The sequence below is a fragment of the Exophiala aquamarina genome (genome assembly GCF_000709125.1).
Source record: "Exophiala aquamarina CBS 119918 chromosome Unknown aczIA-supercont1.4, whole genome shotgun sequence".
Classification (NCBI taxonomy): Eukaryota; Fungi; Ascomycota; class Eurotiomycetes; order Chaetothyriales; family Herpotrichiellaceae; genus Exophiala; species Exophiala aquamarina.
Genome location: NW_013550584.1, coordinates 1,683,700 through 1,700,055, shown reverse-complemented (window position 1 = coordinate 1,700,055; position 16,356 = coordinate 1,683,700). Strand labels below are relative to the sequence as shown.

At 51.2% G+C, this 16,356-nt stretch overlaps 6 protein-coding genes across 6 annotated transcripts; 5 read left to right on the top strand and 1 right to left on the bottom strand.

Annotated features, from left to right (window-relative positions):
* Positions 1-26: 26 nt before the first annotated feature.
* On the top strand, positions 27-2,020 carry A1O9_05721 (uncharacterized protein; the record flags this gene model as incomplete). Its single annotated transcript, XM_013404937.1, has 3 exons — positions 27-130; positions 180-1,356; positions 1,421-2,020. 3 exons carry the CDS (start codon positions 27-29, stop codon positions 2,018-2,020), a joined length of 1,881 nt encoding a protein of 626 aa, XP_013260391.1.
* Positions 2,021-2,602: 582 nt separating this feature from the next.
* A1O9_05720 (uncharacterized protein) lies at positions 2,603-4,050 on the top strand (the record flags this gene model as incomplete). Its single annotated transcript, XM_013404936.1, has 3 exons — positions 2,603-2,741; positions 2,793-3,258; positions 3,309-4,050. The coding sequence occupies exons 2-3, from the start codon at positions 3,032-3,034 to the stop codon at positions 4,048-4,050; spliced, it is 969 nt and encodes a 322-aa protein (XP_013260390.1). The 5' UTR covers positions 2,603-2,741; positions 2,793-3,031.
* Positions 4,051-5,095: 1,045 nt separating this feature from the next.
* Positions 5,096-7,330, top strand: A1O9_05719 (uncharacterized protein; the record flags this gene model as incomplete). The annotated part of the gene is made up of 1 exon (XM_013404935.1): positions 5,096-7,330. One exon carries the CDS (start codon positions 5,096-5,098, stop codon positions 7,328-7,330), a length of 2,235 nt encoding a protein of 744 aa, XP_013260389.1.
* A 483-nt stretch (positions 7,331-7,813) lies between these two features.
* On the bottom strand, positions 7,814-8,851 carry A1O9_05718 (uncharacterized protein; the record flags this gene model as incomplete). Its single annotated transcript, XM_013404934.1, has 5 exons — positions 7,814-8,233; positions 8,289-8,484; positions 8,517-8,602; positions 8,626-8,769; positions 8,804-8,851. 5 exons carry the CDS (start codon positions 8,849-8,851, stop codon positions 7,814-7,816), a joined length of 894 nt encoding a protein of 297 aa, XP_013260388.1.
* Positions 8,852-10,887: 2,036 nt separating this feature from the next.
* Positions 10,888-12,397, top strand: A1O9_05717 (uncharacterized protein; the record flags this gene model as incomplete). Its single annotated transcript, XM_013404933.1, has 2 exons — positions 10,888-11,606; positions 11,710-12,397. The coding sequence occupies 2 exons, from the start codon at positions 10,888-10,890 to the stop codon at positions 12,395-12,397; spliced, it is 1,407 nt and encodes a 468-aa protein (XP_013260387.1).
* A 754-nt stretch (positions 12,398-13,151) lies between these two features.
* On the top strand, positions 13,152-14,570 carry A1O9_05716 (uncharacterized protein; the record flags this gene model as incomplete). The annotated part of the gene is made up of 2 exons (XM_013404932.1): positions 13,152-13,266; positions 13,348-14,570. 2 exons carry the CDS (start codon positions 13,152-13,154, stop codon positions 14,568-14,570), a joined length of 1,338 nt encoding a protein of 445 aa, XP_013260386.1.
* Positions 14,571-16,356: the final 1,786 nt, after the last annotated feature.

The following is a 16,356-nucleotide window of genomic DNA, read 5'->3' as shown; positions in this document are numbered from 1 at the left end:
CGTCGAGCCATTCTTCTCCTACAACCATGGCGTCAGCCACGAGCGCTGGTGGAACGGGCAACAGGCTTACCACAGTCACTATTATCCTGACTGGCGTTGCGTCGCTCGCTGCCACCCTCATATCCTTTCTGTGGGACTAATCTGCTATTGAGAAACCTACACAGGCTGATACAGAGCAGGTCTATTTGGCTGCAATCCAAGAACTACAGGAAGCCTCTGCTCCAACGATATGTCATCCGAATCCTGCTCATGGTCCCCATCTACTCAGCCTCTTCTTGGACCTCCATTGTTTCTTTGAAAGCTGCTTTCTACCTCGACCCCTTGCGCGATATCTACGAGGCCTTCACAATCTACACCTTCTTGCAACTGCTCGTAAACTTTCTCGGTGGCGAGCGCTCCCTCATCATTATGATGCATGGTCGACCTCCAGTCTCACATCCCTGGCCTTTGAACCTCTACATAAGCAAAGTTGACATCTCTGATCCGCACACCTTTCTGGCAATCAAAAGAGGTATTCTGCAATACGCTTATCTCAAGCCAATTCTCTCTGTCGCCACTATCATTCTCAAGCTCACAAATACCTACCAAGAAGGCTATATCGGTTTGACCTCGGGATATCTCTGGGTCGGTATCCTCTACAACGCCAGCGTCACTTTGAGTCTATACTCCTTGGCCATGTTCTGGGTTTGTATGCATGAGGACCTGAAGCCTTTCCGTCCCATGCCCAAGTTCCTGTGTATCAAGCTCATCATCTTTGCTTCCTATTGGCAGGGGTTTTTCTTGTCCATTCTGCAGTTTTTGGGTGCAATTCCAAATGTTCCTGGTTATTCTGCGGACAACTTGGCCGCTGCTATTCAAGATGCCCTCATCTGTTTTGAGATGCCTGTCTTCGCTATGGCACATTGGTATGCCTTTTCCTGGCACGACTATGCTGATGTAACAATTTCAGCCGCCCGGATGCCTGTTAAGTACGCTCTCAGGGACGCATTTGGATTTCGTGACTTGATTGAGGATACCAAAGAGACTTTTCGGGGTAAACAATACGACTATCGAACCTTTGATTCAGGAGACAATGTCATTGCTCACGAAGAGTCACACGCTCGTGTCGCAAGGATGATGGCAGGGATGCGATATGAGAGAGGTGGAAAAGGAAAATATTGGATCCAGAAACCGCAACAAGCCAACAGTCGTACTCCCTTGCTTTCCAGTGGTCCAGCTTATACGCGCCCTGCCCCGGAGGCCAGAGGGAAAGCCGGTGATTATCGAGCAGCAGATCCGGACTGGGAAATTGCGATCGACCCAGAGGACGAACGGCTGTATACTAATGCCAGGACCCTGGAATTTGGGGATTGGAATGTAAGCTGCTCGTCTTGTGGTGTACCAGGCCCATGCTTTGCTAACCCCCACCCTCCTTTTATAGTATCCTGTCATCACAGCGCACCAGGCTCGACGCGAAGACTGGCTACATCGTAGTCCTGGGCTGCTCACAACCTCGGCGAATCGAAATTTGTTCCAACCTACCCGTGACAACAAAACTCGACGACGAAGCCACCTGCGTCAGAGTATACAGAAGGGCAAGGCTCGAAGCACCTCTCCTTCAGAAGGCTCATCAGAGAGACCTTCCCGAGGAGGCGTTGAGTCAAAGCTTGGGCAAGGCCGGGATCAGTCAGCCAATTCTGCGCACTCGGATCGTAGCCAGCTCATCGACCTCGTTATGGAAGACACTGAGGCGGAAGAAGCGGAAAGGGTACGGGCTAGGAAGGAAGGCGGGGATACCTGGAATCGTACCGAGCAGAAACACTTCGTCCGTACATATAGTATCGACAAATCTGCTCCAGAAGGACAAGAGATCCGCGAAGGATTCGATCCAAGCCAGATACCCGCGAAGCACCCCCCGCCAGAGCACGCCGTTAGCGAGAATGAGGACGACGACAGTGAGAGAGGCGAGTCCTCAAGCCACGACGACCCCAGGAGATATGGAAGCTTGATTGAGGAAGACAACGTATGGGGTGGCAGCTGAGCCTCGGTCGCTTGAGCAGAGGTTGAGCTAGTTGACTTTGCGGGGGCTAGTTGCAGCTCAGCTTGCACCTGAGAAGCCATTTGTACACACCCATATTCCGGATCCAGGGTGCGGGATGCGTGGTTGCCTCCAACTTTTGTGCTTACATTGAGCGTTCAAGCGATTTGCGTCGGTAGGTTTTAAAGCCATTCAAGTAATACCAGTTGATTTGACCCTTGGATACAATCGAAGAATGCACCCACACATTCCTGATTGCGCAAGCTTCATTGTTCATTAATGTCACCATAGCTACCACAGGTATGTGCCTTTTGTTTGGACACCCAGCCGGGAACGGAATCGCTTGTTTCCTCCAACATCACCCCATGCCCTCAAGTGTCAATATGGCTTTTGCGTCCAAATAATGCTGTTGTGCTCTTCAAAGTTGATTGTATGTCATGACTAAGGCGCCCACCATGCATCTGTTGGTCCTCCTCCTCATCGTTGGTATTACTACGGCAATCAGGGTGCAAGACATTCCAAGTTGCGCGGTACGTTACTTTTCAAGCTCATGGTTGGAACCGGCTATAATTGACAGGTCTGCAGCAAGGGTGCCTTGGTAATTCAACGGCTGCCCAAACTTCGTGCGCCGTGATTGATATTGCCTGTCTCTGCTCGTCCGGCGCGTATGTCAGTGCTCTATCATGCTGTCTGTATACAGCCTGTTCTAGCGATGAGCAGGCCAGTAAGTCCAAACGAGCCAGTAATTCGAACAAATAGGCGCTGACGATGCCAGTCGCTATTCAATTCAACAAGCAGGAGTGCGAGGCTGTCAACGAAACAGCACCCGACTTTGTAGGCTGTTCACCTGCTGGGCTCTCGAGCGCCCTGTCCAGTGCTAGTGCCGAACAGGCTACAAGAGCTTCGTTTGGCTCTGCGTCAGCCACCGCAAGTACATCAGCCACTTCTTCCTCGGCCTCTGGTGTGTCTGTCATCACAGGAGATGTTGTGTCAGAGTTTCCGCCGACCCAGACCATGAAAAGAGCCACGGCGGATTTTGCCGGCCGGCCATTGATGACGGGCAGCTGTAATGTGCCTTATTTTGCGGTTGCGACTGGTGCTCCAGGCATGGCTACCCAATATCCAATCATCGGCTGCTCAGATGGCAGACATGATTGCTGTCCATTCGATCCCAGCACCGACGCGGTCCTTACCAGGTGTCCTCAGGATCACTTCACCACAGCAGGTGGCTGCTGTCCAATGTGAGCTCTATTCTCCCGAGTGGCGAGAAAAGGCTAATTCTATTCGCCAGTGGGTTTCAGATATATTATACTGCGATTGGTTCCCAAACACCTTGTTATTCAGACCCATTGACCAAATTCATCCCGGCGTCAACTCCGACGGTGGCTGGACTTACCTTGATCACCGATCATGTGTTTTCACAGCTGTATACAGTGGGAAAGCCCGCGACTGGACACAAGAAGTTGCCATTGGGTGGAATAATCGGGATCTCTGTGAATGCGGTGCTTTTCTTAATTGTGATAGTCGTGGTCATCTGGTGGATAAAGAGGCGGAGGGCAAGGAGGATTGCGATGCAGGCACGATCAACCACCTTTCCCCCTGAAGAGCCGTCTTTGCAGATGTCTCGAGCACCGACCACGCACGAACTGGACAGCCCAGATGAGGGAACTCGATCGGCGGTGATGAAGTCGAATTGGCCGCCCAACTTTGGAGCCGTCTCACCGCCAGCATACGACGTGAGCAAAGGACGGCCTATGGCAGCCACGGGCAAACCTATCCATCCAGCACCACAGGAGCTCCCGGGAAGCACATTCATTCACGAACATCACCCAGCATTTACCGGACCGACTCCTGCGGGTACCGACGCTCCCAGTGAGCTCTCTCCCACCTCGCCACCAAGAACACCCACCCAGAGCGCAGTGGAGAGCGAGAAAAAGTTACCTTTGTCTCCCAACACTTCGCGGACTGGTACCCAAAGCCCCCAGTGTGTGTCTCCGTTAGCATCACCAAAGCTGCCCTTCGTGGGGGGTTGAGCGTCGGGTGTGTACAGGTGGCTTGGGCTGTACTTGTATTGTCTGCTTTTTAATCAAATTGGCATCCGGAGAGGACGTAATGTAGTCAATGCGTTTACTCTATTACTCGGTTGAACATAAAGCGCCTCACCAGCTCATGGATCCTGATACCACGTGACAAACGCCCGGACAGGCGAACTGGAGTCTCGTGACCTTGGAATTGAGTTGAGGTGGCAAACCCAGGCGAAAGTCGGGTAGCGACTAGGACTAAGTAGTACTCTACTAGAGAGTAATTAGCAACTTAGGCACCGGAATAACTAGAAGCATCCACGAGTTCGACCACCGGGACGAATTCTGCCCTTTGGGATCGGAGGTCGTGACTCGTGACTCGTGACCCTCAAGCCGTCCCGCCAATTCTGCCAAACCTCACCACCAAAGGTCGTCCCATACTAACTAGCATCATCTCTACCATCCTCTTCATCTTGCCGTGTGGCAAGGCAATTCGTCTCTCTCTTCTCTTGTACCCTTTTTTTGTTCTCTCGACATTCTTTCCTTTGCGTGACTGATTTTTCTATCTATTCTCTCGCGGCCTTGCCGCCTGCTACTAGTCAATATGGCCTTCTTACAGACCCAGCTACCAGTAAGTCCCTCCATTACTCACTTCTAACGATTCTTCTCCCGTTCGTTTACTGACCGACTTGAATCAGAGTCTGTCTGCTTTAGGCCCCGATATGTATACTACCTTGCCATCCATCCTCACCTCCCCGCTCAAGACTTTGCGCCGGCATCGCCTCGCGCGCCTACGGGCTGAGGGAGACACTTCGGCTGGGGTTTTCCAACCCAGCAGCCGTCAATATAGCCAAGCACACGTATGTCACCGTCTATCAAGGATTTTCGACCCTCTAACACCGAGTAGGGACCATCCGCTGCCTGCTTGCCCGACTTCCTGACCTCCGTGCCCATCACCAAACTTCAACCCGGTCACCTGCATGTATCCTCACAAGGGTCGCCCCTTTGGATGTCTAGCAGCCTTCGCTCGCAGGTTCTCCCTAGTCATCATGTCCTCATGTCCCTCAGAAGGGCTTTGTCGACCAATGCTCAAAACGCGGCCCTCAGAACTCCGACAGTGCGGCCTGGAGAGAACAGCATGAAGATCTGGAATCAATTAGCTGGCGCAAACTTCGTCTTCGGACCTCCTCGCAAAGGCGGACCCAATCTCAAAGACCAACGTCGAACTCTCTCCAATACTCCTCGACTTGACAACCAGAATATGCTTGCTCACGCCGAACGAACCGCTAACAACAACCCTACCAGCGCCACTGCTCAAACAGCCTTCTATTCCGCTCTTCTCCGAGCGAACATGCCAAAGATTGTCATCGAGCGATATCAAACTGGCCGTTATGCTTCCAACCCAGCGGCGGATGCTACCTACCTCAAGGCTCTGCAAATGACCGGCTCTGTTCCAGCTCCCGGCATGCCTGGCTCAAATGCTACCTCCGCCAGCTTGAGTCCTGAAAGATTGCAAGCCGTGGGCCAAGCAGTAGCCGGGCAGAATTATGGTGGTCAGATGGTCACACCTGGAACCAAGCCGGGAACGGGAGCTAAGGAAGCACCCCTTTATGTTGTCGTTGAGGAGTCCTGGGGTGCGACTATCCTGAAATGGATCAAGACGTTCCTATGGGTCGGCCTTGCTGGCTATTTCTTATTGGTCGTTCTTACCATGGTCGTCGAACTCACTGGAAGTTTTCGGACTCGAGTCGGACAAAACAACGAAGTACAGCCTCAGCACCAAACTGTTCGATTCAATGACGTCCACGGTTGTGATGAAGCCAAGGAAGAGCTACAGGAACTGGTCGAATTTCTCACCAACCCCGAGAAATTCAACCAGCTTGGTGGGAAACTTCCCAAAGGCGTACTGTTGGTAGGACCGCCCGGAACTGGAAAGACCATGCTTGCCCGCGCCGTCGCTGGCGAGGCAGGAGTACCTGTTTTCTACATGTCTGGCTCAGAGTTCGATGAGTTATATGTTGGTGTAGGTGCCAAACGTGTACGGGACTTGTTCTCCCAGGCACGGAATAAGGCCCCGGCCATCATCTTCATCGACGAGCTGGACGCCGTCGGCGGCAAGCGCAATGCTCGCGATCCCGCGTACGCCAAGCAGACCCTGAATCAATTGCTAACCGAGCTTGATGGTTTCAGTCCTAGTACTGGAGTTATCCTGATTGCCGCTACGAACTACCCAGAATCTCTTGACAAGGCTCTTACCAGACCCGGTCGATTTGATCGCCATGTTAATGTTCCGCTCCCTGACGTGCGAGGACGCATCGAGATCTTGAAGCACCACATGAGGAATGTTCCTGTTGCCGCCGACGTTGATGCAACCAACCTTGCAAGAGCCACCAGCGGAATGTCTGGTGCCGACCTTGAGAACCTTGTAAACCAAGCCGCCGTACATGCATCTCGTTTAAAGTTCAAAAAAGTTAACGCTCAAAACTTCGAATGGGCCAAGGACAAGATCATGATGGGTGCTGAGCACAAGTCTCGAATTATTCGGGAGAAGGACAAGGTTATGACGGCTTATCATGAGGCCGGCCATGCGCTGGTCAACATCTTCACGCCAAGCAGCAGCCAACTCTACAAGATGACCATCATTCCCAGAGGCCGTGCTCTAGGAGTTACACATTTCTTGCCTGAAATGGATGCAGTTAGTATGGGCTACGATCAATTTCTCGCCTCGATCGATGTGTCAATGGGTGGCAGAGCAGCCGAAGAACTGATTTATGGACCCAACAAGGTCACCAGCGGCATTCAGGCAGACGTCCAGTCGGCCACGCGAACTGCTTATCATCTTGTCACACAATGCGGCTATTCTGCCAAACTGGGCAATGTCGATCTCCACAGCGACTACAACAATCTATCCAGCGAGACAAAGCAGGAAATCGAGCGTGAAGTGCGGGATATTGTTGAAGCAGGAAGACAACGGGCCGATAAGATTGTCAAAGAAAAAAGAAAAGAGCTTGAGGCTCTAAAGGATGCCCTTCTTGAATTTGAGACCCTTGACGCTGAAGAAATCACAAAGGTTATGCGAGGGGAGAAGTTAAAGCGCCTCGAAGTCGAGTTACGCGAAAATGAAGAGAAAAATAATGAAAGTGGAGGGAGAGGGAACAATCCCCAACCCAAGAAGGATAAGGAGACTGGGCCGAAAGGCGGCGTAGGAATCAAGCTCCCTGATGTCCTGCTACCACCGGCCACCGGTGGCCGGGGAGGTGAGAAAGAGAGCGCACGAGTGAGCGAGAGATGACATTCCGCGTAATGGATGCTTTTCCGTTTCCTGTGCTGTATTAGCGGGTTTAAAAGGACTCAGTTTTCTACTTTTCGGGTTGAAAGAAAATATGTTACTGTTTGAAGCTGGACAGAATCCCTCGATGCTTTGCTGACTAGGCTCTGGCATTACCCAGAATTAAGCTATATCAATCGAATAAGTCGTCTTCACTCTGAAAAACTCCATGAATTCGGTAAACTACCAAACTGAAAAGCCCTAGGACCGTTTCTCAAGCATTGCTCAACATGATCGCTCACTGCCAGATGATGATGGCTATCAAAGGCGCTAGCCGATCCTACCGAGAAGAGCAGAGATCTATCAGTTTACTCTACAAGCAACGAATTAACCTGACGGATCCACCGACAGCTGCTTCTGCTGCCATTCCAAGAGGTTGATCATCCTCGCACCTCTTCAGAATCTACGAGGGTCTTGTGTGGCCACTCCAGAGGCAGGTGGTAACTCTCACCCCAGGCGCGCTTGCGGGGCTCTCCAGGTTCTTGGATCACCTCGTCGTCGATCGCCCACCAACCCGAACGAGGCTGAACAGTATCCAGCCCCAGGGCGCCCGAAGCCGTCGGGGTCCCACTGTTGGAGAACTCCATCGCGACGGAGCCTGCCACCAGCGTCATCGACCATTCTTTCTCTGAATCGCCGGGTCACGGGGACGCTCATCCAGCCGTCCGGGACGCAGTTGGACTCGATCTGGCCGTACTTCACTCGGACCATGCACAACACCTGGTTCTTGCCCTCCCCGTATTCCGGGATTTTATACTGGCACCTCGCATCCTCGCCCCAGAAGCAAAACGCCGTGATCCAGCCGTCGTAGTACGACTTGGTCTCGTACGTGCGCGTGTCGTAGTCGTTGTACGCGCTGAGGATCGACTGCTAGAACTCCCGGCTGGACTCCGTGTCGGGCTCGTTGAACGTGCGCACGAACCGCGCGCAGATTGGCTTCAGCAGCCCATACCACGTCCTGGGCTGCTCCCTTAGGTGCGGGATCGTCTCGAGCCGCCGCTCCAGGCTCTCCCAGTTGCTCTTCTCGCTCAGCAGTGTGACCGACGGCAGCCAGCACTTCCCGTACGGCACGAACCGGATATACTCCTCGAACGCGCCCATCATCGCCATCGCGTACACTGTAGAGTCCATGGGCGTCGTCGTCGAGAACCGCGGCGTGATCCGCTCCCGGAACCCCCCGGGTCGACCAGCACCTTTTCCGTCAGGCGCGCGATGTCGAGTGCGACGTCGCCGAAGCTAGGGAGGTCTGTGATGTCGACTTCGAGATCGAGCTGCTCGTCGTCGGCTTTTATTTGTGGAAAGAACCGACCCCGGAGTTCCGATGCGTGCTCGTGGATGTAGATCTTCAGCTGGATCAGGATCGCAAGCCAGATGTCGTCTGGTCGGAGAATCAAACGGGAGCGCTTCGTATTTCAGAGGAGATCGAGATCATCTCACCCATGAGACCTGCGGTTCGCCTTGAAACTCCACAGTTGTCCCGAACATCGTTGTGCCCCTGTGAGGCTGAGTGTTGCGAAGCCTTTCGGGGCGAATGATTGGCGATCGCAGGGGTAATCGTGCTCCAGGCGGTGCAACCACCGATACTTGGCTATCCACATATGGCGTCAGGCTCGTGCCGGATCGCGGCGCCTGTAGGATAGCCTAAAGGATTGGCGGATTGCGTTGCTGGCTGATCCGATCGCAGGTTGAAGGAAGTCCTTCTCGAATCTCTAGTTACTTAACAGGGATTATTGCTGGATTATGATTGATGACAGGGAGAAACGCTTGTCACAACTTACAACTACCTCGCTCAATACGACAAGAATCAAAGCTTGAGCGACCAGAATGAGTGGGCTCTGATCAAGCTCGTTCTTGATGTCCTGAATGTGTGTAATGGAAGCCCCTTTCCACAATCCGCAGTGTAACCGATGCGCTTAGTAAGCAATATTCTGTGCTCCTCGGGTGCCTCGCACGACTAACAGAGGCGAGGGAAAATCTCGACAAAACAAGGTGACAATGTCAACTTTCGTTCACATAGTGGTCCCTTTTACGGATACCTTTAACGGCTATCTTATACTCTGCTCAATATTCAAGAATCCATGGGACGAAATGAGGCTCTGACCGCAGTGAGAGCATATGAACGATCAGCATGGAGTGGGCATATACCATGTGTTGCATGGCGACCAACTGATCTCGCCACCGTCTACAAGCGTGATTTTGCTCAAAATAGAGCCCACCAAGGAGGCGGAAGCTCAACCTGCACCATTGGTCGTTCTTTCAGAGTCAGCAGTACACTCAGCGTTCCAGATTTATGAGAGCACTTTAGTTTATTTCAGAAGCTCTCACAGCATTAGAGGCGAGGCAGTGGCTTTGCTACGGGGAGCCTGCCTGGTCAGTTTAGTTTCTAGGAGCTCGCTGCCGCTACCGTCAACAATAAACCCAAGCACTTTATTAGATCAGTTGCTCTCGACCAGGTTAATGTTTGCATCGTGTGGGGACATTATTAATGAGCATGTTGCGCACCTACATGTGACATTGTTTCCAGAACGTAACAATAAGACCACCTTTGATCCTCGGACGATTCTTACCATAAGACCACAGATAGTTTCCCCTTACTAAATCTGTTGGAAATCATGCCTTCGCTTTGTGTTTGGCGGTCTTAGCGTGGCAGGGAGGAGACCAATCTTTCTCGCAAGGTGATGCTAACCACGCTATATATTGCTACCATGCTGGCCTGTACATTATCTCTCAGATTTCGATTTTTCTGCATCTGAGGATGCAGCTACTGCTTAATTTGACAGCAATCTACTCTAGCATCACTACTGACTTGCAATTGGCGGAAACTTCAGGAGCAGGAGTATCCTCTCAACATTTTCAACCTAAATATGCGCCCATCTTCAAAAAAAAAAAAAAAAAAAAATCCCCGCGTTATTCAAAGGCAGCGATTCATCCAAGGAATGGGTGGACTATCAGGAACGGCGACTGGATTTCCTTGCAGTCCTGTGCAGTTCGAAAACAGGCATTTAGAAGCTGAATCCTTCTTTGGTGAGAGCCTCAGGGCACAGCTCCTTAAGTGTAGAGCCTGTAGACCTAATGAGAAAGGCAGATATGATTGAATTGGCTGTCAGGTACAGCAATCTGGAGAAGTCGCAGGACCATTTAGGTACAATCGACGATGAAAGATCTTGTTCCCCTTGTTGCTACTCGTTTGATGCCACCAAGTCGAAGTTCGACTTTTCCATCCACGGCTCATCATCAACGATTACTACAATCTCTGAGTTGACTTTCTCTTGCGCAATCAGTAGAGGCACTGGCGGCGTGCGAAGGAGCTGATGTACCGTTGGGAGCGAGTATCTCCTGGCTATTTCAACTCTGGCGAAGTCCAAGGCTCTCCTGTCGGACAACGCCTCTTGTGGGCAGCACAGGTCTTTGCCAATAATAATAGTCAGAGTATGGCTTGGATTTACACCATCAGTGCACTTAGTGAGATTAACAAAGCGCGAATTCACCTCAAGTAATCCGATAAAGGCAACTTTGATAATATGGCGAAAGCATTAAAAGTCATCAACCTGCTCGTCCAGCTCTCAATACGTTTGCAGGAGTTTGGCTCTGGACCTGACATGGATGCTGCCCAATCAAACAACTTTATGGGACTGCCTTCACAGGAAGCGATACGTGAATCCAAAAGGACAAGGTCAGTGATGACTGCCTTCAACGCTATAGACCTTATTGAGATGGTGCGAACGCGTACAATTACAGACTGGGTGTCGCAGGATCGAGGGATCTCCCGAAGTTATCTCGAGATCACACGCAAGATTCAAACCTGGGAGCACCGCAGACATATGCAGCAGGAGCTGAACACGGCCGAGAGACAAATTCTTGATCTTCTAAATTCAGAAGTTGAGGATCTTGTGAAAACAGAAGGAATGCTCGAAGCAGAAATCTCCTTTCAAGCGGACGCACAACCATCGCGCAGCCTGAACACCTTTCTCACCTCCATTCAAGAAGGGGACTTAGTCATATATACAAGTGTCTCGGATGATGGTCTTGCTGTCTTCGCGTTGGACATGGACGGAATCAAGCACGTTTCAAGGAACGCTGATGCCAGTGCTCCTCAAATTAACATGCGTGTGGCGGACCACTTGGACAGCATAGCCTGGTCCAAGGGACAAAATCTTTCTCAACGAACAAGGGGCCTAGGCGAAACGCTTGCTTCCTGGCTCATTGACCCAATTCTCAATTACCTGGAACGGCAAATTCTGTTAGAATTGTGCCTTCCGGCGACCTAATGCAAGTACCGTTCAGTGCATTGCCTTACAAAGGCGATTATCTTCTCCTCCGCAAAAAGCCTCACAAGTCCCCAGCGTGACAACATTGATTCATCTGAACTTGAACCACTACCGAAGACTACCTAGAGTTACCTCGTCGACCGGCCGATTTTGTACTGTTGTGGCAAAACCTGGGAGCACACGTGAGGCGAGAAAGCCAGATGGGGAGCCAGAATTACGTATGGCTGGTATCGAGGCGGCCATGATTTCGCATCTCTACCAGACAAAAGCATTGCGGGCAGCAAATATGTCGCGCGATGATTTTCGAGATCATCTAAGCAGTTCCGCAATCTTCCATATTGTGACTCATGGTCATCTCAATGCAGATCATCCTCTCAGATCTTGTATCTCGCTGAAAGAGAAGGGGCGCATCCTGGGCGTCACAGGAATTGATGCCAAACCTATGCTGGCAGTCTTCAGTGTCTGCCTGACAGGTCTGGGAGAAGCGAGTGACAGCGGCGATATGCTTGAATTTTCCATTCACTTCCTCCGGCAGGAACAACGGGTTTCATTGGTGCGCTGTGGAATGCAAATGATGTGGGCTGCAATGATACATATGGATCTGTTCCACCAGGAAATATTGAGCGCGACGATTTCAACAGTAGGAAACTGTTGGCAGAGGGCAACTAAAGCCCTTTACAACATGCCTCTAGATAAGGTCATTGTGCTTCTGTCCGGTTGGATCGAGCTCTGGGACAAGGTTCAAAAAGAGCTCGGATATTAGAAGGAATTCATTATGAATGGAAATAGGAAGATCCAAGGTGTGATTGACGAGCTAAAACCCGACTCGGTAGAAGTATGCTCGATTTCAAATACCCATACATCTGGGCGCCTTTTACATTGGTCGGCAGAGCTGGAATCAGGTATACCTCGAGAACTGAGCGTGTGACGTCGGACATCCCACCTCCGGATTCTCATCTAGTGGATGGAAAGCCCAATGTGCAACACAGTAGCGGTTTATGAGTTCCGGCGTTTCGAGTGTTGTGGGCTGCTCGCTCTGGAGGTGGACTAGATATGGTTAGTGGAAGTTCTCAGCTGGCAAGACAAGGAATGAATGACGAAAATGCGAGATTTGAGAATCGCTTTACAATATGAGTGAACTGGTGATATTGCTTTCTAGGCCGATGTGGTTGCTGTCACCTAACATCCCTTGAAACTCAGCCTTGTCATACTCAATTCAGTCGCGTGCTATGGCAAACCTCACGCCTCGTATGTATGTAGTTAGGCACTCTTCGGCATTATGGCGTACTCCGTACCCATGGCGGATCGAGCAACCAGATTTCGTAGGCAACTTAGCCGAAGCCTATCTGGTCCAATGACATATGCCTGCCGTTCACGAGACGCTATCTGAACACTTGTGTTGGACTCGGTGAAACCTATGCTTGCAATGAGTTCGATGACCTGCTGCAGGTCCATAACTACAGACGTCGTTGATAATGCCAGTGTTTCTTTCAGGTTGAACTTCACAACTGATACCTATGGCTATCCCTATGCCAGGCTCGCCTTCGTCGTCATGGCCCGTGTTTCGTGAGCGTCTGAAGCAAACGTTCAGAGGCGCAGACCCTAGAGTCTGTATGGCTTTCTGGCTTTTTGGTGAGTGGGACTGAGTGGCGTCGAGAAGCCCCTGGTCTGCTATGGGGTCGCTTTCTGTTGCAACCGCTAATACGGCCGCAGGTTTGATCAACAATGTCCTCTACGTTATCATCTTGACTGCGGCTCTTGACCTCGTGGGACCGGGTATCCCCAAGGGCGTGGTGCTTCTCGCCGATGTCATTCCTTCTTTCCTCACCAAGTTACTGGCGCCTTACTTCATCCACGCCGTTCCTTATTCTATCCGAATCCTGATCTTCGTGGGCTTGTCTGCAGCCGGAATGCTGTTGATTGCGTTGACGCCGAGTTACATCGATGGTGGGACAATATCTACCAAGATGGCAGGTGTAATACTGGCGTCTTTGAGTAGTGGTGGTGGTGAGCTGAGCTTTGTGGGCTTAGTCCACTACTATGGACCATTTTCCCTGGCGGCTTGGGGCAGTGGAACCGGAGGTGCTGGCCTGATCGGTGCTGGCGCATATGCTCTAGCAACAACATCCTTCGGCCTGAGCGTCAAGGCAACAATACTCGCATCCGCCTGCTTGCCAGCAGTCATGCTGGTGAGCTTCTTCCTCATTTTACCACTTGAGCCAATTCGATCGCATGCCAAGAGCAAACAAGTCAATATCAACAACGTAAGAACAAACGATGCCGACGACATCGAGAGTGAACAGAGAGAAGGACTGCTGTCAGAGACTGCCTCCCTCGGGGAAGGATTCATTTCTTACGACAAGGGGACATCTGCCTGGAGTGTGTTCGAGCACAACTTGATCAGGGCAAAAGGACTCTTTTTCCCATTCATGCTGCCTCTTCTGTTAGTGTATGTGGCAGAGTATACGATCAACCAGGGCGTCTCTCCAACATTGTTGTTCCCACTGAAGGAGACACCTTTCAAACATTTCAGAGCCTTTTACCCTACGTACAATGCGATCTATCAAGCCGGGGTCTTCATTTCAAGATCATCAACCCCATTTTTACGGATCCACAATCTATACCTCCCCTCTTGCCTACAAGTGGTCAACCTGGCAGTCCTGACGTTCCACGCGCTATATGATTTCATCCCCAGCGTCTATATCGTGTTCACCATCATCTTCTGGGAAGGCCTGCTGGGGGGATTGGTGTATGTAAACACATTTGCGGAAATTAGTGATACCGTCCCCAAGGAAGACCGAGAATTCTCCCTTTCGGCAACGACCGTGAGCGATTCAGGTGGGATTTGCATTGCCGGGTTTATTAGCATGGTGTTTGAGGTCTGGTTGTGTAAATGGCAAGTTAAAATGGGTAGGGATTTCTGCAAACAGCTGTGAGGACTGCTGGGAGTACCGTGTACTGGAGTAGATCTGGGTTTGGTCACCAGAATTGATAGCATTTAATATCCCTACCAATCACAACGGGTCAAGATGGACCCGTGGGCCATGGAGAAGTTAAATGTTCCTTTGAAATGCGATATCACGAGTAGGCGATGAAACTCGAGAAAGCCCCATTCCTGTGCAGCATTAAGGCCCTTACTCCTGACCCTGACAGGTCCAGGATCGACAAGACCCAGACGGAAAGCCAAAAGTGGGCCGAACGGCCCAGCTGAGTGCGAGAGGGCAAGGCACGCGAGCGAGACAGTCAATAAATAATATGGATGCTAAACACTTCAGGAAGCGAACACCTTGTCATGTATGTCTGTTATTGCTCGGCCGCGCTTTGTGCTAGTTTGAGACTCAGACAGGTCGTTGTGTTCTCGAAGTGAGGATAAGGAACCCGTCTTCATGAGCTTGATCGTGCTTGAGGCAGTTTCGGGAGAAAGCCCGATTTACGAGTAATGGCAAACATCACGACCCCGGGCCAAGGGGGCCCTTGGGCCTGCACTCGCCTAACTTAGTTGATTTGAAAGCGACGAGCCTGGTTGGTTTAGTGGCAATTTAGGCGCACGGCGGTACCTGGACTAATGGTTCCACAGGCGTATGTACATAATAGGACTTAAGTTTAGGTGCAAAAAGTCAAACGACATCTTATCCCTGGCACTACTGGCAGACGCCAGAAGCCCATCCACCAAGCTTACGAGGATGCTCGAACACGGCCCTCGTACGGAGCATGTAGCTAGGGGATCCATGGTCTCTCTCCCAGACCCGTGCTGGTCGTGGGTCAATGCATCCACCATTCAGTGGAAGGGAGAAAACACAATCAATCAATCGTTTCTTCAGCTCCTGCTGATTTTTGACAGGTGTGCTGTCTATCTTGTTTGGCGCTCTTTTTCGCTCCTCTGTATCTCTCTTTTCTCTTACATCGTTTGTAAAGCCTCAAGAACCCCTTACTCAACAGGGTTCGTTGCGTCGTCTTCTCTTGAGAGCGTATTCGTGCCTATTACTTGTCTCCTCCCTGTATTCCTGGCCCTTTTACTTACCACGAAGGATAATCATCGAGTCACTTACGATCAACACACGAACAGTGTGAAGGGGCCAGCCTTCCACCAAACCACGTGCCCCTACGTTTTGCCGCAATATCTACCCAATGCGACGAACGTCCTAGCTTGTAGACAGCAACATCGACCAGTCAACCACGTTGAGAGTCGTGATGCACCGACTCTCGGCGAAGGGAACCGAATCATCATGACCCGTCTGGTCCACCCAGGTGCAAGTTCTAGAAGAGAAAAAATGGATTGGCGAACGAAAGGACGACAGGGATTAGAGGTCTATAATCAGGAGACCATTGAAGAGCAAACTCGTGGATTGGCAACTCTATCGAGAGCACCTGCAGCTATGGAATCTGCCATGGAGCATGACAACCTGCGCAGAGAATACAGACCTAACATGGACGAGCGACCGACTCACTGGGCTCAAAGACAGCATGCTTATACGCAAAGCTCAGTACAGCAACAGAACCAACAGCTGTGGGCATTGCAACGCCTTCAGCATGACCAGCATCTAAGAGATGCAAACCAAGGTACGTGACAAAGATTGTGAGAAAAATGAACCAGATTGTGTCGTCAGACGGACATCATCCTGTCCCAGTTGGAAGCCGATATTTTCGTCCAAGCCAGGGCGAGCAATCTTCATGCATGTGCCCGCCTAGGCCCCTGTTTGTCAGCGTGCATTGGTGTGGCCT